The sequence below is a fragment of the Lithobates pipiens genome, unplaced genomic scaffold (genome assembly GCF_037356315.1).
Source record: "Lithobates pipiens isolate NorthernLeopardFrog02 unplaced genomic scaffold, aLitPip1_a1.2 Scaffold_19, whole genome shotgun sequence".
NCBI classification, from domain to species: Eukaryota; Metazoa; Chordata; class Amphibia; order Anura; family Ranidae; genus Lithobates; species Lithobates pipiens.
In genome coordinates this window covers 333,980,187-334,006,913 of record NW_027507764.1, presented here as the reverse complement: position 1 = coordinate 334,006,913, position 26,727 = coordinate 333,980,187, and the positions used below count along the sequence as shown (strand labels likewise).

The 26,727-nt window shown below is 41.7% G+C and overlaps 1 protein-coding gene across 1 annotated transcript in view; it reads right to left on the bottom strand.

The window, feature by feature from the left end:
* Positions 1 to 2,310: 2,310 nt before the first annotated feature.
* The window catches only part of LOC143996798 (cytochrome c oxidase subunit 4 isoform 1, mitochondrial-like), an 88,687-nt gene continuing 64,270 nt past the window's right edge, over positions 2,311 to 26,727 (bottom strand). The window contains exon 5 of the mRNA XM_077492072.1: positions 2,311 to 2,516. Coding sequence (XP_077348198.1) covers positions 2,380 to 2,516 — 137 coding nt within the window. The 3' untranslated portion in view covers positions 2,311 to 2,379. The remainder of the gene's footprint in view (positions 2,517 to 26,727) is intronic.

Genomic DNA, 26,727 nt, shown 5'->3' with positions numbered 1-26,727 from the left:
ATGGGCCTAACTGTAGCCATAGCAGACTATGCAATGTAGGCCACCATTGGAAATCATGGATCTCCATACAGACTACATGGCAGGGCCCACTCTGGCATCCAGAGGGGAATATACGTATATGGGTGTGAAATTTCACAAATAACAACAGGAGGGACTTAAAACTTGAGCCCATATACAAAGTGCAGGGATCCACTAGTATATCATGTATAGAGTGCGGGTGCCAGGTGTAAACATGTACTGAGTGAGTGTAGGGCTCATGAATGAGTGCTGGGGTCATTAATGCGTAAAGCACAACATGCACAGTCATCTACTGGTCTTTATAGGGTGTGCACTTGCAGACAGATAATTTTTCCCCCTTTGAGACCTCTTTCACACAAACGATCAGTGGGTGGTAAAAACAGGTAACTGAGTTGCGTTTTAACCCCTGACCACCCACTTAAAGTCTAAAATTCAGCTGTAAGAGGCTGTTCACATGCTTGCATTACGGCTGTGGCAAATATAACGCAGACTAGTGAGTTGACAGGCATCTCCTGTCAAACTTGACCATTTAGGTCACTGGGCCTGTGCTGCAACTTCGAGTCAAATGCTTGGCTCACAGTTGCATCTCATTAGCCCCATTATAAACTGCTGCTAAGCATCAGGAGGCAGGATCATCTCCTGCAGCCTGAGACCACCTACTTAGCCACACTCTAAAAAGTGGTCAACTGTGGAACGCTTTTAATACCACTGATTTAGGCCACTAATAACAATTGTGTTGCCACCCATATTCTTGTTCTTTTACCATGGTGATAGTAAGCTGCCAGCTGTGCTGCAAATGTGGCAGGTTACTGTCACCTTGGTTAAAGGACAATAATTTATGTGGCATTACAATGACTGTTATTCAAGGGGGCATACTTATTGGTGGGGAGCATAGGCTATGCACTGCACAACTATATCTAGCAGCTCCCCACCTTGCATTAATTACTACCAGGGTAAAACACTCTCTCGCCTTCCCCTCCCTCAATTTGATCATTTCAAGAGCTTCATTGCAGGCAGTTCAGGAGCTCCATTGCAGGCCTCTCCCTGCATTATAGCTGCTCCATGCCGTATCTGCACCAAGACAGGTAGCCTACATGATAAAGATTGAATTGCAGTGATGGACAGCGCAGTAGGCCTCAACCAATGGGTAGCTAAAGTTCCCTCATAAGTCCCTCCCTCCTGACATCATTGAGTCCTGGCCTGCTAGTTTAGTAAGTGGCTGGGCCTGGAGAATATGTATAAAAGGGGAAGGGTGGAAATGTACAGCCTCTCTAAACAGATCTCCTCCTGAACTGGAGCAGCAGGGAATGGATGTCACTTTTGTGACATTCATGCTCAGTCAGTTTTTTTGCTGCAGAAGCTTTGCGGACCCATATCAGATCTATTGGCAGCTGGATGTTAAAGGACTTACATTTGTCTGGCTATACCCAATCTTTCACATTTAGGTCGAACACAGACCAGTCGTTTTTTTGTTTTTTGTTTTTCGAGACTTGTGTGGGCTGGGAGGTGAAAGGACACACATCCATTTACATCCTCCATAAGCACCAGAAGCGTACATGAAGCTTTTGATTAGGTTTGCCTGATAAACTGACAGGTGGACCTGATTGGACCATCCACATGAAAAAGGCCTAAGGCCTGGTTCACACCTATACATTTTTTAGTGCATTTTCAGTTTTGCAGAAACACATTACAGACCATTTAACATGGTTTCTTATGGATGTAGTTCACATCTGTGCATTTTATGGAAAGGGCCAAGGATTTGTTTCTGGTTTTTGGTTTCGTAGACTTCAATGGATCAAAAATGCACCTGCAATATGCATACATCCCAACTTTTTCAGATGGGAATGAGGGACACCTATCAGCAAAAGTATGCAGGCATAGGACACACCCCTTGCCACACCCCCTTAAAGGAGAATTGTACAAAAAAAACAAGATTGGTTAAACCCACAATTGCTTTTTTTTCACCATTATCATTCCTTTATATTGGCTTTTGGAATTTACAAATGCAGCAATTTAGAAATCAGATTAAATGTTTAGCGCTGGAAACACTTTTTGATAGATAAAAAGTGAATTTTATATACATCTAAATAGATCAGTGCAAAATGAGGGACAAATGAGGAGGAATGAGGGACATTGCTCCAAATCAGGGACAGTCCCTCGAAATCAGAGACAGTTGGGGGCTATGAATATGCAAACTGCAACCTGCATAAGCCTGAATCAGACCGTAAGGAAGATGTACAATGAGATTGAAACCTGTATGATCTCAGTTACCATGTAGTTAAGACAAACGCATTTGTGTTCCATGTAAAGTATATGTAATTTATTGTAATATCCAAACAGCTCCTCATCATAGCAAACAATTTATTTTTTCCATTCATTTTTTTCATAATCCCAGTGGGAAGAGAATCCAGTAACAGGATTGACTCTCATGTCAAGCATCCTCTTTGTTTGCATTGCTATCCATTCTTCAGAAAGGGTGTGAGGACATGGACCGAACACTGTGGAGAAAAAAAAATACACTATTAAATGCGATCAGAGGTTCACAAGTCTACTTCAAACAAGTGATCATGTAAATGCCATAAAGGGCAAACATTGCTGAGTAAGGAGGCTGGTATGTCAGACCAATCACCCACAGTCCCTGGCAGTACTTCAGAGATTGTCACTATCGGTGGATGACTGCAGCTCTTGTACCATTAAAGTGAATTAATCCATTAAAAGTATCTGAGCACAACTCTTTGACACATGGTGGGTTAAGCAGGTCTGCAAACGTACTTTGCTTTTTGCTGTAAGGACATCCATCTGTCTATTAACAGCCTGGTACTTTATAATACGGCATCTAGTGTAATAAAATCACCATGTTGAAGATATCTTTTTCAACAACTGCTGGCCAGAAAGCCCAAACTGGAAAAAAAAAAAATCAAAACGCTTCTTGATGGTGTTCAGAGACACAAGAGCTCTCCCCTGCAATAGCTGCTGGTCTACTAAATACTGTATATTTTGTGGCAGACCAAATCTACGTTCCATTTTAATTCACCTACAATTAATTTCATTGGTAAATCTGTACAAATAAATAAAATAAAAAAATGTAATTGTAAGCAAACATTTACCATAAATGGTTAAAAGTGGTTCACTCTTCATTCTGAGTTACTTTGATAACATTTACCTGAAAGTTTTGACACGATAAGCCTGCTCGGATCCGCCTGTCCGTTTTTCAGGCGGATCCAAATGGGCCACCCATTGACTCCTATGGGCAGGCAGATGTCAGCTGAGATGTGTCCACTGACAGCCGTCTGCCACCCGATCTGCTAAAAACAGACGTAGGGCGATACGTTCAGCCATTTGTCTGGCGAATGAGATCTGATGAAAATGGACATGCTGTCCATTTTCGTTCGATCTATTCATAGGAATCAGCGGGGCTCTGACAGGTCCCATCCTGCTCAGTGAGCAGAGACGGACCTGTCATCCGCAGAGATCAACAGAACTATCTCCTGCTGAGCTGGCGGACTCCACTGAGAAGATCCGCCCCATGTGAAAGGGGGACGTTTTACAACCTCCCCTAAACAATTAAACTTGACAGATAGTAAACGATGTTTAAAAACGTCCAATTTGTCACGTTTACATGTCGCGTTTAGCCACATTTGCGTTTAGAAGTTTTTTTGTTTTTTTTATAAATTAAAAAAAAATTTTTTTTGCGAATAGTCCAAAATGAAAAACACCTTTAAATGAAACATGACTAAATGCGATTTACAAGCTGTTACAGGCATTTGGCATTTCAAATGCCTCTGAACATCCACTCTATTTGTGGGAAAAAAAGGCGCCAATTTTGTTTGGGAGCCATGTCACACAACCGTGCAATTGTCAGTTAAAGCGACACAGTGCTGAATCGCAAAAAGGGGCCTGGTCCTTTGGCTGCAAATTGGTCCGGGGCTTAAGTGGTTAAGAAACCACCTGCTTGTAGTAAAAAAAAAAAAAATGCATAAGGATGCATTATGTATTACAGAGCTGTATTAAATATTTGTCATTTATACCTGCCTCAAATTAAGCTTTATTGGTATTGTTTACAGCAAACAATAATCATCTAAAGTATATAGTAAATCATAAAGGATTATGTACTCCATAAGCAGCCTTCATTTTTTCGTTGCTGCTGGGTAGGTGGCAGTAAAGACAAAGCACAGGTTTGCTTTAAATATTCCAATATTGTGTGGTTAAGGTACCCATCTAATAGTTTTTTTAACTACCGAAGCTCCCTGCTTGTGGAAGAGAATTCTACATCCTTACCACTCTAACAGAAAAGAACCATCTACACAAATTAAGGTGAATCCACTTCTCATTCAGTTTCAGTGAATGGCCGTGTGTCTTTTTAACTACCTTCCGCCTGTCGTATAGACAAATGACAGGAGGCAGAATGCTCTTGTCTGGTCACCTTGAGGCCAGGTGACAGATGCACCCCGTAGGGATTGGGAGTGCACCGCAAGGTTGTGGACCCTACGGCTGACTGCTGCGGATGGTGGTCAAGGTGATAGGAAGGCAGGGCCGCCAGAACACCAAGATGGATCCCACCGGGGTTAGAGCGTAAGATTCCCTGGGGCGTGGAGTCTAAGAGCCAGCAGGTGTTCACCAGAGCCTCGAGTGGTGAGGATGGACTTGGCTGCAACTGGCTGCAGGTCGCGACCCCCAGGGTCCCCCAGCTCACTCCCACAGTAGGCAACAGGAGGATAGGGATGGTGAGGGACAAAGCCAAGGTCGGGGCCACAAGCAGACAGGAATAGTCAGGGACAGGCCAAAAGGTCAGGATCACAGGCAAACAGGGATAGTCAAGGACACGCCAAAGTCGGTAACAGAATAACAGCAGAGCACACGGCAGGTAACAGGAAGCTAACACACAAAGGTTCATCAGCAGGATTGGCCTGCAGTGCACAGGTTAATATAGAGTTCTCTGATAGGAGCTAGGGTGGAGCCATGCCAGAGGATGGATTATAAAAGCAGTCACGTGAGGGTCGGCTGGTCTCTAGAAATGAACACATGGAGACAGGTAAGCAGACAAACTCTATTGCAAAACCATGACAGCTCTCTCGTTCTGGGACGGCATTATATGATGTTGCCCCAGTCTCATTGTGCTCACACACTTGCGGAGTATGTAGTGCAGGTGCACTGTGTCCCCAAGACCTCGATTTCGGTGAAGAGCCGATGACGTGGCTCTTTATCCATGTAATCAGCTGTGTCCATGGTCATGAAGTGGGTCAAATCTTCCAGAGGTCAAGTGGTTAAGCCAGTGATTCTCAACCAGGGTTCCTCCAGCGTTTGCTAGGGGTTCCTTCAGCATTGGGCAATTTCTGCCTCTCGGATAAGTTCCCACCAACACCATTGATCTTTTTAGCTATTTGTAAGGGGGAAATTCTTCCCAATGACCACAAGTGTGAGGACCATTCTTCCCACTGACCATCACACTATTGTATCATGAGTTGTAGAGTTCTAATTTTTAGCAGGGGTTCCTCGAGACCGGAGAACTATTTCAAGGGTTCCTTTGTGTTGAAAAGGTTGAAAAAGGCTGGGTTAAGCAATCGATATTAAAAAAAAAAAAAAAAAGAGAGAGAGAAAATTGTACATGAAAGACATTCCTGAGATGAAATCATGTAAGCTGCACGTATTTCATGAAGCGTACTACATTGCTGCCTGAGCTGGAGGAATTTTACAGAGTGACACATATTATGCTGACTCTCTGTTGACAGTGCTATCCATAAACTAGCATTTAGACAGTAAAAGTGAGGCATGATCACTGTACTTTACTACTAGACAGGAATTACAGCTTGCATATGTAATTAAGTCATAAGTAAAGAGTTCTCTCATGCATGTATAGTATACCAAGAACAACAAGAGAGCAATTGTAAACCTTTATCATGTGTTGATAACTGTATCTCAAATATGCTGATTGTACACTTATATCTAAAACTGAACAAAGAGTGTAGATTTCCCTTCTTTCATTTGTTTTCCATTTTTTGTGGGGGGGTTTTTTCAGTTATTTCTGATTTTGCTCATTACTTGTAATTGTTTTTTTTCAAGACAACAAACCCAGATGGTGTTTTCAACAGCATTAATGAGGTGGATCAGATTTTTCCAATGCTTAGCTTGGCTGGCACCTTCCCTAGCCGTATTAAATATATCTAAGGATTAGAATAAAATAACTACTGTTTACATCAAAAAAAGCCTAATCCAGAACAAACAGACAGGATATTCGTGAGACCCAAACTGTCAAGACTAATGCTGCACAACTAAATGCACTAAATGTAAAAACATGTATCTTCTTATCATCTATGTAGATTTTAGATATAAGGACATTATTTAGTGTGCAGCCTGCTTCTACCTGCTTTTCAGGCACTCCCTAAATTAGCAATGGAAATGCAGAGAGGTGGCATGCCAACCCACAACCTGGCACCTGTACACTACCATGGGATAGTCTCCATTGTTCTGAACAAAGATCTGTAATGCACACAATAGAGCTGTTTTTCAAACAAACTTTTCTTAAAGTGGAAAACATGAAAAACTTAATTTAGACATTAAAGGCATTGGCAGATCAAAGCCATGCCCAAACTGAAGAATGATGTACAGGGACACAATTTTCTTATTTGTGAAACTCTTTTGTCCATGCTGAAACTACAAGCATTATGCAACACTTGATTTAGGGGAAAACTCTAGCCAGATTTTTTTTTTCCCATGGGAGAAGGGTTAGAACCTTGGCCAGGTTTGTATTGTGTACTCATTGAGATGATTTCCCCCTACTTGTTGTTTCAGTGACAATAGGAAATCTCCCCAAAGTGAGAGAAGAGCCCACCATTTGGAGTTATCACCAAAATAGTTGCCCTTTTGGAGATTTAACCTTGGCTCTTGTGTCAGTGACAACTTTAAAATGCTCTCCTTACTTTATGTTCTACTGAAAATGGAAAGAAAACGAGGATGAATTTCCATAACTAGCAAACCATAACAAGTAAATCCTCTCCTATACCCAGTGAAGTGGACAGCCTCAGATGATACACAGGGATGAAACAAATCTCCCTACATAAATTTTACCTGTATATCTGCTGTCTTAAGCTTGCTATATTCTTTAGAATTCTTACATCGTGTTAGAATTTTTACTTCCCCATTCTGCAGTAGGAGTGGTGTCTGGGCTTACACTGTGTGTCACCTGATTGGAGGAAAGGCACACACCCCCACTTCACATAGGCAGAGGAATGAAGATACTTTCAGAGCTAAGTTGTGACAAGACAAGCTTTCTGCTAATCTATTCATAGCATCCACCCCAACATAAATTTCAGGCTGGTTTTATCTCCTGTCTCTGAGAACTTGTCAGAAGTTATCATGCTGATAACAGAGGAAAGAAACTGCAGAAAGCTGTTTTTAATGTTTTAGGTCACAAGTCACCTAAAACAGTATCTTTATCCAACTGATAATAATTAGGAAACAAACTCATGGTTTTCCTACTTGATCTCACACCCATCCCTAAAGTCAAGAGATAGAAAGTCCTTGTTTGTCCATCCTCTCAATGCAGCAAAAACTTGAATTCTAAGTACTTGGAAAAATAACTCCTTTCCTGCACTTGTGCATTGGTTTTATAGAGTAAATTATATTATGCCTGGCGAAGATTTTTTTTTTTTTTTAATCAAAACTTTTTTTATTGAGACAATCTATGAAGTGACTTTACAGCCTTACAAAATATACATCCAACATCAGCAGGTCACAACTCATGTAAGATAGTCAGCATTATCCAAGCAACTTGTAAACTAGCACTCGGTTCTATATCTGATTCAGTAGTAGGAAACACTCTGTTTTAGCTTTCAGATTTGATTAGACCATATACCTTTAAATACACACACACACAAAAACGGTAATAACATGCATTCTCTTCCTTCTCTTCCCAACTCCATCACCAACTGTGGTGGGGCAAGACTAGAATTATCTAGCCAGGTCTGCCAAATAAAGTTGAACTTTAAGGCCACATTTCTGTGTCGGTAGGCCAGTTGTTCCCAGAGGAGGAGGGAGTTAACATATGATATCCATTGCTTCCCTGTAGGTACTGTAGCTGCCACCCAGTATCTAGCAATATGTTTCCTAGCCAGGTCCAGTGGTCTAGTGATCATGATATACATTCCCTTCTGGTACATTTCCTCATCTATGGCTCCTGGCAGATATACTAAGGGGGTCATTGGGACAGGTACTTGAACCAAGCTAGAAATATATTGTAGGACCTCAGTCCAATAACGATTACATTTTGGACATCTCCAGATCATATGTATAAAGTCGCCTGGTTGTGCTTTACATTTTGGGCATAGAGGAGATTCTCTTATCCCCCAGTTATATAGTTTTTTTAGGTATCCGATAAGCCCTGTGCAGTATAAATAACTGTGACAGCCTATAAGACACAGAGATAGAAACTACTGGGATCTATTTCAAGGCCATATCCCACTGGTCCCCATCAATGTCTCCAATGTCAGCAACCCATTTTACTCTACACTTCAAAGAAGCCAGATCTTGGATAGAGGACAATAGAGTTGCATATATTTTAGATATTAAACCCTTCCTTGCATCTGCTTGAAGGATCTCCAGCAGCAGAGGAGAGGTAATCACTATCAGAGTGTGATTTTTGTGTCTGCAGATCATGCCTGAAATGGAGGTATTGGTAGAAACATTTTGAGGGCAGTGAGAATTCAGCATAAAGCTGTGCGTAAGATTTCAATATTTACCCATATATATCTGTGGAAAGAACCATATCCCTTTTTGTTGCCATGTAGAAAATCCCTGGAGTTTATTTAATTATGGGTATCTGGGGTTATTCCACAAGGAAGTAAATCTCAAAGGGCCCTCAGCAGACAAGGCCTCCCGAAAAGTCCTCTAAACCTTTTTAAGGAGGACAGACATTGGGGAGAAGGGGGGCATACTCAGCAAATCCATTTCTATATGATAGCCAGCCTTCAGTTCGTGGTAGATCTGGGTCACTAAGTGTACTTTGGGGTCGTCATTACTATCTTGGTACATTTTAGGGTGGGAAACTGCCAATCCCCCATTGTCCTTACCATTCTGTAAGATATATAAACGAATCAAAGCCCTTCCACGTTTCCAAATGAGATCACGCATCTGTGTGTCCACCTGCTTGAACCACTTATTGGAAATCCACATAGGGGAATTCTGAAAAATGTACAAGTTGTGGGGCCAGACCATTTTGATCAGATTCACTCTTCCTACTACTGAAAGGGGGAGTTTACACCAACTAAAGCATTTTTCCCTTTGTTTATCTAGAAATGGGCCCAAATTTAGCTGAAGGTAACTAGAGGGGTCCGGGGACCGGCCAAATTGTATGACTGGGGCCTTCGGGCCTCTCCCTTGTGCCCTAAATGTAAAAGAGACCATGGAGACCTTCTCCATATGTTCTGGAAGTGCCCTAAATTGGTTCGCTACTGGACTGTGATTTTGGAGACTATTAATCAGGTATTCAGAGTTGTGATTCCCACAAATCCTGTGATCTGCCTGCTGGGGGCCCTGGATGAAGAATCCCTAACCCCAGCTGTACACACGGCAATACTCCGATTACTTTATGTAGCCCGTAAACTGATAGCCCAGCTTTGGATCACGCCCAGGGTATCCAGCAGGCAACAGTGGATTGATCAGGTTAATAGAATGCTGATACGTGAAAAGCTGACATACCAACATGGGAACGCCCCCCAAAAATTCTATAACCTTTGGCAAGACTGGCTTGACCTACCTGGCCTGGCGCCGCACCAGTTGATTCAAAATAGGTTGCTACAGGGCTGACCCGACCTCAACCTTCACCATGGGATCTATACTACCTGTCTAGAGCTTCTGTACACAATTGTTTGGGGCATGTTGTTGAACGATGTTAGGGTGAGGGTGCTATGCACACCACTACTCCCATGTGTTATGATTCTCAGGGATTTCTGATTCTCTCCCCCCCCCCCCCCCCCCCCTATACTGTTTTCTCTTTTCTTCTTCTTTTTTATCCAGCAAAAAAAGAAAACAAAAAGTCAAAAAATTAAAATGGACGGAAGGCTTCTCCTTCTCTCCTTTTTTTTTTGTAAGGATGTCCTGATATATGACAACTTTTCTTATTTTGTCTGTATACCAACGCTTCTGTTTTACTTGTTAAAACTTCTTGTACCCCTTTGCTTTATTCCCTATGTGGAGACTATGCTTGTTATCCAGATTCCATACTATGTACGTTGGTGCACTGCATGGTCAATGTTACGGATGTCTTGTATTATTATGTTTTCTAATAAAAACTTTTCTGATTTAAAAAAAAAAAGAGGGGTCCGGGGACACTATCACTCCCAAATATCTAAAAGAGTTGGCGATGGCTATCTGTCTGGTGCCTGTGGGCAATGGCGTAGTGAGTGTGTCTAAAGGCATAAGAATAGATTTTGACCAGTTAATAGACCGAAAAGTCCCCAAACGTGATAACTCTTTCCATTAGTGTCTGTAAGGAGGTGGCTGTATCCCCTAAATAAATCAAGGCATCATCTACGTAGAGAGAAACCTTTCTTCTTCCAAGGGACCCCTACGAAACCCCACTATTTCAGGCATATTGCGAATTAGTATCGCCAATGGTTCCACCGCCAGTGCGGACAGCAGAGGGGAAGTAGACACCATTGACAAGTGTCCCTTTATAGTGCCAATGGGGAGGAGAGAGTATTGTTAATACGGAGCCTAGCCCTGGGTGCGGAGTAGAGGAACCTCACCCAATTTATGAACTGATCCCCCAAGCCGAACGGAGCTAGGATCTCCCAGAGGTAGGACCATTCAACACCTTAGCAGCATCCAAGAATAGAATGACCCTACCTCCAGGATTATCCACCGGTATTTGCAAATAAAGGTATAATATTCTGATATTGTCCGCTGTGGACCTAGTGGTAATAAACCCAGATTAATCCCGGTGTACCAACCCTCTCTAGACAGCCTGGTATCCAGGAACCTAGCCAGCAGTTTGACATCTGAATTTAATAAAGAGATAGGATTATAAGAGTCTGGGAGAAGTTTGTCATTTCCCAATTTGGGAAATACCACTATGATGGCCTCCTGCATACTATCAGGTAAGTGTCCCGTTTCCACTGCTTCAGTTAAAGCCTGCAAAAGTGGTGGTAGAAGGATACCACTATAGCGAGAGTACACCTCGACCGGTATACCATCTGATCCTGGGGATTGATGGTTCAGAGCCTCTGCTAGGGCCTCCGTCAACTCCTTGATAATAATCGGAGAGTTCAGTGAAGCCCTGTCTATAGCAGATACCTGAGGAAAGAGGCAGTTGTGCAAGAACAATGTCAGGTCAGCAGGAGTAGTGTAAGTTTTAGAGGCATAGAGGTCAGTATAAAAATGGTGAAAGACAGCTAGCTAAGATTGAGGAAGCTTCCCTCTGTTCTCTAGCCACTAAAGCCAGGAGATGACCAGTATCCTCTCCTTCCTCAAAGTAACTCTATTGAAGAAAGTACCTTCTCTTCTCAGCAGCTGACAGTACAACAGAGTTGTACAGAGATTGAGCCTGATTCCACGTATCTTGATTAGCTTGTGTAGGGTTAGTGACCATTGTCAGTTGTCTATTCTGCAATTCACTAAGTACACTAGCTTCCCACTCTCCTGACCTTGTGATCTCATGAATAAAGCAGCCTCTCAGCAATGCCTTGAGGGAGACCCATAAACAGCCACACTAGCAGATCCCCTGTTAAATCTCTGTCAAGGCATCAGGGATTCCATCCTGGGCTGGAAAAAGTGTCCATCAGAAGAGATTCACCTGCCACATTGGCCTAGACCCCGATGTCGTGACATCCAGCCATACCCAGAAGGGGGGATGGTCTGATAGAAGACAGAGCTCGTATGCCGAGTCAAGTACTCTTTGCTTGAGCACCGCATTTCCCAAACCCAGACACAGTGGAGTCAGCTTTACGTATACCTACTCTCGGGGTCAAGGATAGTCTATCCAATTGTGGGTCAAGGCTATTATTGAAATCACCCAGCGCTAGCACTGGAAAATTAGGGTGTAATGCTATAAACTGTGCCAATTTTTTGAGAGGATCCGAGGAGAAGGGGGAGGGACATACGTAGAAGCAATAATACACACAAGATCATTGAGTTTGCACAATAAATTCAAAGGAGAAGGTGCTTGATACCAATACACTAACACCTCTCGAATAGGAGGAATGTGTGGAGTGAATTTGGACAGGATACTTGCGCGATCGCAGTAGGTGAATTGAGTCAGATGCAGATGCGCCTCCTGGAGGAAAATCAAGTGGGGCCGCAGCCTAGAAAAATATTTAACAATTGCTCCCCTCTTAATCCTGTCCCCCATACCTCTTATATTCCATGTTAGCAATAACAGTCCCCCATCACTCTTATTTGACATTAGTAAAACAATTGATAAAAGAGGGGAGTCCTAAGGGCTTCACTCTTGTGAAGGAAAAAGTTATAAAATTTGCCAGAATCAGCTTTAGGATACGTTGCATATAATATTTAGCTAAACAGACCAGTCCCAGTATGTAGTGGAATCTTAGTACAGTGCTCCACCTGGTGGAGGCAGAGTTAATAATCAGTGATGTATAAGCAGAAGTCAGTTCCATCTGTAGGGAAAAGAGGAGAAACAAAAAGAACTTAAAAGTTCCTGTAAACTGAAAGTTAGTGCAATGGTCGGCCAACAGGGCCGCGTAAAACCAAACAACTTCCCAGCAATAGTGGGGGTAGAGTCTTCGCAGGACCATTCTTGGGAGGCACAGTTGCAGCCAAAAGGGCATAGAGCTGGGATAAGATAGCTGTAGAAAGTTCTCTACTAATAAACTCACCCTGAGCAGTCTTGTGTTTTCAGGGCTGTAATACAATTAGGTGAAAGCCCAGTGCATGGGGAAAACAAAACTGTCACAAACCTTCCCCATCAGTCAGCTAAATTTCAATAAGGCACCTGTAAAGCAAAAGTTAATATGAGGGACATTACGCTGTTCCTATGGAGGATGCTGTGCCAGGATCTGTTCCTCCCTGTCAAGCCAGTTCATCGTTGCAGTGGGATTATCAAAGAAATGGGAATTTTTATTGGCAAGGACCTTCAGCTTCACAGGGTATAGCATGAAATATTGGATATTTAGGGCCCACAGCCTTTTCTTTATATCTAGGAATTTGGAGCACTGCCTCTGCACTTCTACAGAGAAATCTGGAAACAGGGAAACTTTGGCATTATCAACTTTGAGGATTCCAGCCAACCTGGCCTTGGATAGTATGGCATCTTGGTACTTATAATTTAGAAGGTGAAACAGGAAAGGACACGATGGGGCCCCCTGTTGTAGCGGCCATGAGGTAACCTGATGGGTCCTTTCAACTGCAAACATGGGGGAGAATGCATTCTGACCAAAAGTGTTGATCAACCAGACCTCAATGAAATCGACTGCGTTTTTACCCTTCTCCCATTCAGTGATGCCCACTGCCCGGACAGTATTCTGACGCAGGTGGTTTTCCATGTCCTCCAGCCTAGGTACATTGGTGGATGGCCACAGACTGGACAGAGCTAACATCTCAATGCAGGAGTTGCCACTCATTTTCAAGGGTGCTGAGGCGGCCTTCCAGGACAGAGGTGCGTTCCCTCAGCTTCTGGATGTCATGTCTTATTAGGGAAATCTCTGCCTTCATGCTCTTTTCTTCCCCTGTCAAATCTATGATAGATGAGCTGCAGGATGTAACCGCAGCTAGGCTGTCTCTAAGTGTGGGCTCAGGGTCAGCTCCCTCCTGCTGTGACTCAGCCGCCATATTGTAAACATGCATGGGGTATATTACATGTGAGTACATCTGCCAGTAGTTGGGGAATCCCATCCATGAATCCCATCTCATCCTCTAGGAGCACCTCTGCAGAGTCAGGTAAGTGGAGTAAAGGGGATCCTTGTATCCCACATTTTTGGCAAAGAGGCTCTGTGCAGTTTCCTTTCACCGAGTGGGGCAGTAGGCCTCCATCATGGCCGGGGGTGTCAGGTGGAACTCGGAGCCCTGAGTAGCGCCGCAACATGGCCAAATGGCAATATCCCCCACCAGAGATAGTAGGTGATTTTCGATGTCTGGTGAATGGTGTCCCTGGTCTCTGTGGTTTAGGATGGCGGTGCAATTAGGATAATATTCCAGGATTCTCAATGGAGTTAGAACAGACAAGTCCTACTCCATGCCGTGTGTAGCCACATGCTTAGTCTTAAACCTTCAGAAAGACATGGTTCTATTTGATCCAGTACAAATATTGCAAATAATGCATTTCAACTCTCGTGACAGTTTCCCTGAGCCCCTCTTCATCCTAATCCCTGCCTTTATCAAACTCAGAACTGGAGTTTGTATTTACAGATTTCTAAAGACAGCAATTCTCATTCAGTTCTGGGGTGGGAGTACATTACTCTCCGGTCCTCCCCTGTCCGTCCTAACTCACCTCCCCTGCTCAATTTATTTATTTTTTGGTCCATCATACTTGCTCCCCCCTCATCTCACCTCCTAGCTGGTTTACTCTTTTTTTATATTTGCTTTAACATATTTTTTGCTATGATATTAAAAGTAGATATGCACCCAGCAAAACTTTGTTTTGCACATAAACCTTTAATACAGTCTGCCCCCCGACATTGGAGACCCAGATTGAAAATTTGTATGTAGTATCTATGAAGGCAGCCAATGAGGATGTTGGGGTGAGTCATTGCTTAAAATAATTTGCTTGTATGTATTTTTAGCTTAAGTTATTGATCTCTGTAGATAACACGTTTTTGTCAATAAAAGAGGAGAGCCTAAAAAAAGTGTCAGTTAGTCAAAACCTACATCTTATCATATATACTATTTTATATAATCCAAAATATTTTACAGTAGATGTAAATGATGTAGATGTAAATGCTCGCATGCAAATTTGTGCCAGTGTAGTGCATGCTGAGCATTACACTGACATTCAAACAACACTGTGGAAAAGGAGCATACAGTACATGCTTGGGTGCCTCCACATCACTTCCATCAACTTCTCCAATTCAAATAACAATTCCAATATGTTTTATTTCTCATTTTTAGTGAAGGGAAGCCAGAAGAATTTACTGCAAAAATTGAATAAATAGATATACAGTACTAACGCAAGTAGAGCCCTTGCTAGAACGTAAAACCTCAGCAAATGCAAAAAGCACTATTGTGCAGTAGGGATATAACAGCGGACCTCTAATCTCTTGTTGAGGCATGTAAGTTGTCTGCACGCCTTCCCAGCAGGTAATGTCTGTCACTGTTCCCCTCCTCATAAAACATCTGTCAGCCTAGAGCTGTGGTTCCTTCTTTTCCCTGCAGCTGCTATTGTGTTTGAATAGCAATTTCACTGAAAACACCTCTGACTCACGATTCAGACGGATTTCACCGGCAGCATCACCTGCCACTGAGACTGAGATCGCAGCTTGTCCTTTCAGTTATTATAACGCCATCATAATTGCTATTTTTGTAGGCACTTTTTATTGCTAAGCAGATAATATAGTCCATGATCCAAAACAAATGTAGCAGAGGTAGCAGCCACTCTCACATCCCTGGGCACACTATCTTATACTATGTTCTAAAAATGTTTGTTTTGCATTCTTCTGAGCTGATGAGCTCTATACTTTTGTAATGTACAAAACGAATAAATATATATATAAAAAAAATAGTTTGTTTTTTTAATTTTCACCACACTGTTTGAAGCATCAAAGTGGTCTACATGCTAAGAGTTACTTTATAGCTCACACGTTCGTAGTATTGTATTGTTAGAGTTTGTAGTAAGCGTTCCTCGCAATTTTTTCTACTTTATTCACATTAGTGCATTGCTATAGCAGCAATTCATCCCAATCCATTTTGTCTATATTCTGGTGATCTCAGTGCCCCTGCTTTTGATTTTGGATAACCATTCCCAAACACAACAAGCTCCCTACTGTCTCTCCTATACAGATATCTTGATGTAAATGCAATAAAACAAAACAAAAAAAACTAAGATGGTCTGTTGAAAAGAAAACACAGTAAAAATGCATATGCATTTTTGCTGTGTTTTTAATTCGTTTTATCGTGTTTTCTGGACTCCTGACTCCAATCATGCGCCTGTGAAACTAGAACATGTGACTCAAAAAAAAAAAACTTATCAAAAACACAACAAAGGCCCCTTTTTGGTGTGTTTTCTATAAAATTCAATGAGAGATGTGTTTTTGGTTTGCTTTTGAAAAGCGAACCAAAGATGCAGCACTTTTAAAAATGCACCACACCTGCAACACACTGGTGTGAAGAATTTCATTTTTCGTGCATTTTTATTCTGCTTTTCTTTTACCCGAAAAACACATCAAAAACAGATCAGTTTTGTTTTTTTGGTGGGGGGAGAGGGGTGAGATGGTGGAATATTTTCAATCTTTGTGATTTTTTCAATTCTGAGAGATTTGCAATATTTGATCTTTTGAGAGGAATGTACTATGAGATAGATCCATTTTTATGTTTTTGCGTTCGTGTTTTTTTTCTTGTGTTTTTTTTTTATTAATGTTTTGTATATTTGTTCTTAAAATTATGTGGAATGTTTAAAAATAACTAGACAAAAACAGATCAGTGTGAAAAACTGCGTGACTTTAGATTATGCTTGCTGCTTTTTAAGGTTCTTCTTGAGAAGATACGAAAACCGGAAGTAAAATTTTGTCCGACGAACGATCTGCTGATTTTCTGGTCATTAGTACGGTGCCTTTCGGCAGCCGATTCCGATTTTTCATCCGACAAATTCTGGATGCGCAGACTATAACATTTTTGTCGTACGTGAACTCAATGTCCAATTTACGTTTAATTGGTGCGGTTTTCGTCCAAAGGAAATCGCAAGAGCAAGACTACGCATGCTCAGAAACAAAAGAACACATACAAAATTATTCAACACATTACTTCACTTCTGAAGTTGTATTCTGTCCTATGACAATTTCCGTATTGTTGGTAACCTCTTCACTTTCGACATGAGACCAGCATGAAACAAAAAATGGACGAACTGTCGTCCAAAGATCTGATTGTGTGTACGAGGCTTTAGGTTGGGTTTAAGGTGAATCCTACAAGTTTGAGTTTTGGGGCCCCGGTAAATTTAGCCTCATCATACTAGTGATCCCTCCTGTGCCTCTCTTAAACTAAGCAGTTATTTGAATTCTTTCATGTGACTAGTAAGTTTAAAATGGTTTAATTAAACTAAAGACACAGCTCTTTTTCAAGGACTGAAATGATCTGTTCCATTCTTCATCTCGTAAAACAAACATTGAATGAATGAATGAATGAATGAAATACTTATATAGCGCACAATGCGAACTGAATCGCCTCTACATTTGATGTTTCTATAGAGATACATGAGGAATATATGTGTTTAGTCTTTTGAAGCACAATTAAACCTTCAGCTTAACTGCTTCAGCCCCGGTAGATTTTACCCCCTTCCTGACCAGAGCACTTTTTGCAATTCGGCACTGCGTCACTTTAACTGACAATTGCGTGGTCGTGGCTCCCAAACAAAATTTACATCCTTTTATCCCACAAATAGAGCTTTCTTTTGGTGGTATTTGATCACCTCTTCTGTTTTTATTTTTTGTGTCATAAACAAAAATGCGTCAATTTTGAAAAAACACAATATTTTTTACTATTCGCTATAATAAATATCCCCCAAAAATATATATAAAAAAAATGTTTTCCTCAGTTTATGCCGATATGTATTCTTCTACATACTGGTAAAAAAATGCAATAAGCATATATTGATTGGTTTGCACAAAAGTTATAGTGTCTACAAAATAGGAGATAGTTTTATGGCATTTTTATTATTAATTTGTTTTTTACTAGTAATGGCGGTGAGCTGCAATCGGACACTTTTGACACATTTTTGGGACCATTGGCACATATACAGCGATCAGTGCTATAAAAATGCACTGATTACTGTAAAATGTCACTGGCAGGGAATGGGTTATCAAGGGGTTAATTGTATTCCCTCTCTGTGTTCTAAATGAAGGGGGGATGGGACTGTGTAGGTGAGATGACAGATTGCTGTTCATACTACGTATGAACAGACAATCAGTCGCTTCTCCCCTCAGAGAACCGGAAACTGTGTGTTTACACACACAGATCCCGGTTCTCTGTTTGTCAGCAGCGATCACGGGAGCCCAGCGGTGGTTGCGACCGCCGGGCACTCGCAACGGCTCGGGGGGCGAGTAGTGGGCGCGCGCACACCCGTAGTGGCCACAGGGCGAAGCGACATTACATAACATCGTTTTGCCCAGCCGTGCCATTCTGCCGCAGTAAAACTGCGGCGGCTGGTCGGCAAGTGGTTAAATCAGCTAATACATACTCCGGGTATATAAAAACAAAAGGTTTTCAAAATCTTATGCCGCGTACACACGATCAGAAATTATGGTCGGAAAAAGGTCTGATTGTTTTCCCAATGGAATTCCACTCAAGCTGTCTTGCATACACACGGTCACACCAAATTCCGACTGCCAAGAACGCGGTGGTGTACAACACGTACGACGGGACTAGAAAAGGGAAGTTCAATGCGAAGTAGCCAATAGCTTCCATCTTGTAATTGAATCTGAGCATGCGTGAGTCAGAATTGCATACACGCGATCGGAATTTCCGATAGAAAGTTTTTCCATCGGGAAAATTGAGAACATGCTCTCAAATTTTTGCTGGTGGGAATTCGGCCAGCTAAATTCCGATGGAGCATACACACGGTCGCATTTTTCGATGAAAAGCTCTCTATCAGTCTTTTGCTGGCCGAATTCCGATGCAGCTACAGCCTGAATAGAAAAGTCTGTCGATGCCAGCAGTTGCAGATTGGAACCCTTGATTTCTGTAGGGAAGCAGTGGTCTCATTGCTGAGGTCCAACATGCCTCCTATTAAGTCAGACCCATATCCCCGCAATGAGCAAAAAATAAGCTTCCTGTTCATTGGAGCATTTCAGAGGCGTGCCATTGCTTTTTCATAGAGAGCAGGTCCCACTCTGCAGCAAGCTGACGGAAGACAGGATTTTCTACTGTGGCTGATTTTAAAAAAAATGCAATTCTTTGCACACCTTGTGTTTTGCGCCTGGTATATATTTAGCGAATTTAAACTGAAAGTTAAATTGGGCTTTAAATCTTAGATAATTAGCTAACAGGTCCACATTGGTAAAATAAATGGCCTTATTCCAACAAGTTATAATCCAGCTGAGCAAACTCAAAGACAAAGAGACTCAGGGAAGAGAATGATTTTTAATAAAAGTCTTCATTTTGGCAGTTGTATAGGAAATTCGTTGAAATAAAAAGTGTCTGGCAGGCATAAAGTCTTTCATCAGTGTAGAGGGCGGTTTCTTGTGCAACACAAACACTCACACCAGCCCTCATTTTATCTCTCCTGTCAGTTTAACTGACAAAAAGCGGCTTGCTTTAACAAGGATGTGTAATTCATAGAAGCAGTCTTCGTAAATCATTGTGTCCCAGAACAGAGAAAAACCAACACACCACTATAGGGACACCTCGGCTGACCCCATTGCAGTAAATACTAAGCCATTCAAATAAAGCATCTATCACTCAATGTCATCTATATACCAAAATCATTATAAGAATAGAGAAACACATTATAATGTACAGGGAGTATAGAAGGTCAAAATTAGAGACATGTTTCATTAAAAAAAAGTGGGGAAAGGGAAAATATTACAAAATTCCACTGCACTAAAATAATAAAAAATGAGCCAGACTACCACCTGCCCTTTGTTAAGCACCTATTCCCTTATGAGCACAGAAGAATGCAATTAAAATGGACTTTTTAAAATATACATTTCACCTGAATGAATGGGGCACATGTTAATACCAAATGAAATATATTTTTATATTGTGAAAAAGAAACCCCGTTTTATTGGAATTAATAAATACACGCTGTTCTGAGTTCATTTAGCCTATAGTAATTTATTAATTTAATAATAACTTTAAGGTCTTGGGTAACACCTGTTATTATACAGGTTTTATATAGCACCAACAGGGCTTAATAAAATAAAGGCAGACATTACAGTTACATTACAATTTGGTGCAAGAGGAATCAGAGGGCCCTGCTCGTTATAGCTTACAATCTAAAAAGGGAGGGTCAATTGTTACAAAAGGTAATAACTGTGGGGGATGAGCTGATGGAGGAAGTAAAACAGTGTTAGTTAGAAGCAGGATAGGCTTCTTTAAAGAGAAGGATTTTCAGGGATCGTCTGAAGATGGATAAATTAGGGGACAGTCGAACAGATTGGGGTAGGGAGTTCCAAAGGATGGGAGAAGCTCTGGAGAAATCCTGGAGGCGAGCATGGGAGGAGGTAACAAGGGAGCTAGAGTGCAGGAGGTCTTGGGAGGACCAAAGAGAGTGGCTTGGTTGGTATTTTATAACTGTTATACTGCATAGTTATGCCCTGTACACACGAGTGGATTTTCCGTCACAATTCCATTTAAGCTTGCCTTGCATATACAGGGTCACACAAAAATTCTCTGAACTTTCGACCATCAAGAACGCGGTGATGTACAACACTACGATGAGCCGAGAAAATTAAGTTCAATGCTTCTGAGTATGTGTCAAATTGTTTCCGAGTAGGAATTTTGCATGTGGAAATTTGTACAGGCGAACGCATTTTTGGATAGGAACTTTTCCCGACCGAAAAATAGAGAACATGCTCTACATTTTTGCTGGCTTGAATTCCGGCAAAAGACCGATGGAGCATACACACAGTAGCATTTTTTGACAAAAAGCTCTCATCTGAGTTTTGCAGGTGGAATTTCGGATAGTGTGTACGCGGGATAACAACTATATCTCATTGTAGAAAAAGGGGGGGATAGAGAAACCCCTTCAACCTGCGCTCCCTGGATCACCTCAAACAATGTGTTATCAACCCCCTTCACACAGTACATGGAGAACATGCAGAGCTAGGAACATAAATCACAGGCTGTTTGCTGGAGCTTCCTCCCCGTCACCTTTTTATATCAGTGTAGGGAAAACCTGTCAGAAGTGACTCTTGCTGATAACAGAGGAACAAGGTAGAAGAAAGTAATCAAGCTCAGTGCTTTGGATAGAGGCAAGTACACAGTATAGAAATATGAGCTTTGCACATATTTCATGTCTGAGGTTTACAACCACTTTAAGAATCCTCTATCAATCTCAGAAGGAATCTTAGAGTTCCTTGGAACACTGGTTGGGAAAGGCTGACCTAGACTAAACATCACAGGGTCTGTGGCTATTAGGAGCCTTGTGTCAAATAACGCAGGCTCACCTGAGGTGCAGGATCTAGGTACTAACCAGTGTTCAGCAGAGCTCCTGATGGTGGAGATGGGTTTAGCTGCATATTAGAACCAGGTATTGGTCCTCAGGATCGCCACATCAGGAGGTGAGCAAGTTGGGGCCCAGTAGAGGATATAGCAGGTAAGGATCAAACAAAAGCGTAGTCAGTAGACAGGCCAAAGGACGGTAATAAGTAGTTGCAGGTTTGGGATCAAGCTGAAGCGTAGTCGAGGAACAAGCCAATGGTCAGTAATGAGTGGTAGTAAAGAAATAGATGGCGGCAGCAGGAAAGACAAAAGCAAGATACTGGCTGGAGAGAGCACAATAATCTGGAAGACAGCAAGTGGCTTAAATTAGGAAGATTAATGGGAGGAGCAATGGCTGTTTCACTTTATTGGAAACTACAAAGAGTCTGTTCCCAAACAGGCCTTGTCTGGAAGGCTTGCATGGAGATAAGAGGATCATCAGTAAGTAGAGCCTGCATATGGTAAGAGCAAATAAGTCTACCCCATAAGTACAAACACATATTTTAATCATTAATACACATTACAAGGCACTGGGACAGTGCCTTTGACAAGGTTTCCTGTTGGTATCCTGTTTTGCTTCTATTCCATCTGTTACCCTGGTTACCCTGGTAATGACTCTGACTTTATTCTGCTTCCTGTGTTGAATTATTACTTGCCAATCCAGACTGTTTACCTGTAATATGACCTTGCCTAAATGCCAAATACCATAACTTCTGCCTGACAACTAATTATGCTTTTGATTGACAATTTATTAACTTGCTTTGGATGTCAGTGAGAGACACCATTATGGCAAACCCTGGGCCACTTGGCATAACCCAAACCCTATTGCGCGAATGCCTGTTATGATCAAGAAAACATTACTTCTACATGTACTTATGCTTAATACTATTGATTGGCAGGGCCAGAATGATGACCCTGCATTTCCGCAATATGAGCCAAGGCTTAGGCTTCCATGGGGGACAAAGCCACACATGCATCATGTTGCAATCTGTCAGTGTCAAATTCCTATGTATGATAAAAGATTCCTGGCTGACAGTTTCCTGGCAGTGCAATTCATCTGCATCTTCATTGTAGCTTTCCCTGTAGAGTTTGTTCATTTGTGTTGGTAAAATATTATAATGTGTATAAGGGCTACAAAAAGAGCATGCTGATCTCTTTGATGAGGTGCAAAAGTCACACACTTATCACACCTTTCAAAGTACAGACAAACAGCATAAATGTATATGAACTGTTAGATCTTGAAAAGGATATAGAATTCTATTTAGCCAGTCTTGCGATTAGGAAATCTTCCCCACCGCACACACATTCATGGCTAATGCAGGCCATACATGGTCGAATTTCGAACAAATTTTCTTTTCAAAATCTGAAAAAAAAAAACTTTTGGTGATCCGATGATGCCACCATTGATTTTCGAAATTCAGCCGACCAAGCCTTCAGTTTCACCTCATGTTGCTACAGAAAAGAATTTTCTTGGCCGGGAACCTTCCTTTCTCGCCGTAAATTTTCTTATCTTATTACATTTCTCGCACGATTCTCCCATCATTGATTAGAAAATCGTTTGTTTTTCGAAAAATTTCCAACATGTCCGATTCCTCAAATTTGATTTCCGCACGATAATCGGCTGTTGCTGCAGGCCCACTAATGGTGCAAAATTCAACCGAAAATTCTTAGATACGATTTTTGAAAGAAAATTCTTTCGAAATTCAAACCGTGTATGGCTGGCATAACTGGAAAAGGAACGAGCAGCATGCTCATGCGGTCTTCAAATGTCTCCCTCTGCTTACTTTTTCTCAAAGCAAGCTCTCAGTGTTGGCTTAGGGCTGTATTTTCCTGGGATCATACTGCTGGCCCTCCCAGTCCCATCCCTGTTGTGGAGGGGATTGCAGTAAAGTGCGATTCTGGCATTTACTGTAGTTGCATTTTAAAAATGCATTTAAAATAGAATTCCAAACAAAACCTAGCTAGTCTTAAAAATGTTCCCATCACCTGCCTAAGATATATGCTGACTAACCTTTGTAAAAAAGATGTTTATACTTACCTATTTTCATCTCGCTCAACAATGGCTGGGAAATCTGGAAGTGGTGACATTACCCATAGGCTCCCATGTCCCAGCTGTTGACAGGCTCCTACCTCTCCTCTGCAGCCACTGCTGGCTGTCACGGTGAAGCAGTGATCGGATCAGAGCGGGCTGATAATAGGTAAGTATATATTTCTTTTTTACACAGGTTAGCCAGCATAGATGTTAGAAGAGGGGAGAAACAGTTTTAATATTACCTATGTTTGGGCTGGAATGCTACTTTAATTGCTTTTTGATAAACACTACTGTATTTAGTTGTATGTTTTGTTCGTCTGGAATTCAGCATCAAAGCATAAATGCACCTTTGGGTCAGATAAACATATTTAGTAGCTTGTCGTTCCTCTAGGGATTTCTGCTGGTAATATATTCACCTGTCCCTGGCCCAGCAAGATATCACCAATGAAGCTGTAGAGCTGCTTGTCAGAATTTTCTGAGCAGACCCACACATGTGTTGTGTACTCTTTATTTAATTCAATGAGGAGCGGCTTTCTTGCCTCTTTGGTCCAATTGGTGGTTCTCCTCCGCCGCCTAATGGAACCCTCCTTGGGCAATGCTTTTGCCATTCTTATCTAGTTTTCTTCCTCTTTCACTTCTCCCTCCTTTCTTTTTTTTTCTTTTCCTCCATTTCTCCCCAAATCCTCTTTGACTGGTTTGGTAACATTACATCTTCCTTTTATGTTTATCGGGGATGGAGATATAAGGTTCTAAGGTGTTTATGTACTGAATCTATTGCTTTTGTTTTTTTTTTTTTTCCACAAAATTTTTTTATTGAGGTAAAGAAGTCATACAGAGAAATACAAACAATGGAGTAAGTATAGCATCAGAATATACATGGCACAATAAGGCATGAATGCGTAGATAAATAGTTAATAGATCAACAGCTTACTCCAGAATTTAACCAATTTCCAACCGTGGAAAGAGTCACATTAAAGATCTTAGTTACTGATATAGTTGAATCTAGAACCAACCTTAAGGGTGCATTAACTAGAAAGGAGGGAACACTAAGATATTCTGAGCTATCGAATGGGAAAACAGATCAATCAGAAATACATATTATGGGGGAAAGGAAGGGTGGAAAAGATTAAATTTAGAGGATAGGGGTGACACTGAGAAGGGTATAATCTAGTATATAAGAATTATTTAACCCAATTGTGAGGAGTAAGCGTCAGTAAGTTTGAAACGGCGCCAGTCCTGCCATATTTCTGAAAATTTTGTGACTGTGTCATTGGATATGCTAATTAATTCTTCAATGGTTTCGGTGTTATTTAATCTACGGAACCATTCCGCTATGGTTGGTACTGTAGAGGATCGCCAATGACATGGGATGCATTGTTGCGCCGTGTTAATCATAATCATATTGAGTGATTTAAAGTAGCGTGTCCTGGGGATTTTGGTGTAGTGAAGTAGGTAGGAAGCAGGGGAAAAATTATTGGTTTGGGATGTTACAGCAATTATGGTGTCATGGAGAGATCTCTATTGCTTTTGGTTATGTTCACACAGATTGCTCTTCGACACTGGTCATTGTGTATCTATTTAAGCCTTGCTGCTTTGAACCACTTATCTTTGGTACCATCTTTGCTGGCTCCTTGGAAAAGCTCCTAATATGTTACATAGTAGGTGAGGTTGAAAAAAATGCACAAGTCCATCAAGTCCAACCTATGTAATATTGTTGTGTTTTTCTTGTGTGTTTTTGTTGTTTTTTTTATTTTGTACTTGCCCCAGATTGCTGAGGCTTATGTCTGGTGTTTTGATACTTTGTATTTAAAATGTCAATGTTTTCAATAAAATTAGATTGAACATAATTAGTTGAGGAGTCCTTGTGTTTTGGTTTATGTAATGGAGAGTGCACAGCATATGCATGGGCTTGGCTCAGAAGATGTTGTGGATTCATGGATGATATATAGCTGGATTAGCAACAAGTGAGTGAAGGCTAGGTAGGGGGTATAGGGAGCAGGGCAGGTTACAAACTAAGTGTAAATTCATCAATGGTTACACTATAACATTTTCAGTACATCCAAAATAGGAATATTTTGACTGACAGCCACTGCCGTATATATTTTTGAAAATATGCACTGAAGGTTTGAGACATACAATGGGGGAAATAAGTATTTGACTCCCTGCAGATTTTGTATGTTTGCCCAATTACAAGGAAATGGAGGGTGTATAATTTTTTTATCATAGGTGTATTTTAAATAATAAAAGCAGAATATCAACCAAAAATCCAGAAAAAAAAACACATAAGACAAATACTATAAATTACATTTCAGTTCAGTTAGTGAAATAAGTATTTGCTCCTCAAGCAACACATGACTTAGTACTTGGTGGAGAAACTCTTATTGGCAAGCAAAGAGGTAAGACGTTTCTTGTAGTTGGTGACCAGGTTTGCACACATCTCAAGAGGGATTTTGGTCCACTCTTCTTTACAGGTCTTCTCTAAATCCTTAAGGCTTTTTGGCAACTCGAAGTTTCAGCTCCCTCCATAAATTTTCTGTAGGATTAAAGCGGAGGTCCACCCTAAAGTGGACCTTCCACTCATCGGAACCCTCCCCCCCTCCGGTGCCACAATCGGCACCTTTCAGGGGGGAGGGGGGTGCAGTTACCTGGATAATCCAGGTAACTGCACCCACTTCCGGGATAGCTCTCTGCGGAAAGGGGCGTAACTTTCCGCAAGTGCCCGCCGCTTCCCGCAAGTGCCCCGCTGCCTGCTGGGAAACACACAGATCCCAGAGGCAGCGGGGAGCGTCCTTATTGCGCAGCGCGATTCGCGCATACGCAGTAGGGAACCGGGAAATGAAGCCGAAAGGCTCCATTTCCTGATTCCCATACCCAAGATGGCGGCGGCAGGACCTGACAGGCGACCTAGAGATCGGCTTCGGGTGCCGACATCGCAGGCGCGCTGGACAGGTAAGTGTCACTATTTTAAAAGTCAGCAGCTGCAGTATTTGTAGCTGCTGGCTTTTAAAAAAAAAAAAAAAACGCGGAGTCCCGGTGGACTCCCGCTTTAAGGTTTGGAAACTGGCTAGGCCACTCCATGACCTTATTGCGCTTCTTCTGGAGCCACTTGTTTGTTGCCTTTGTGGTATGTTTTGGGTCATTGTCATGCTGGAAGACCCATCCACGACCCATCTTCAGTGTTCTGGCTGAGGGAAGAAGGTTCTCATCCAAGACTTTACAATACGTGGTCCCGTCCATTGACCCCTCAATGCGGCAATGTCAGTCTGTACCTTTAGCCCCAAAGCATAAAGTTTCCACCTCCCTGCTTGATTGTAGGGATGGTGTTCTTAGGGTCATAGTCAGCATTTTTCGTCCTCCAAACTTAGAGAGTCCCCCTCCTT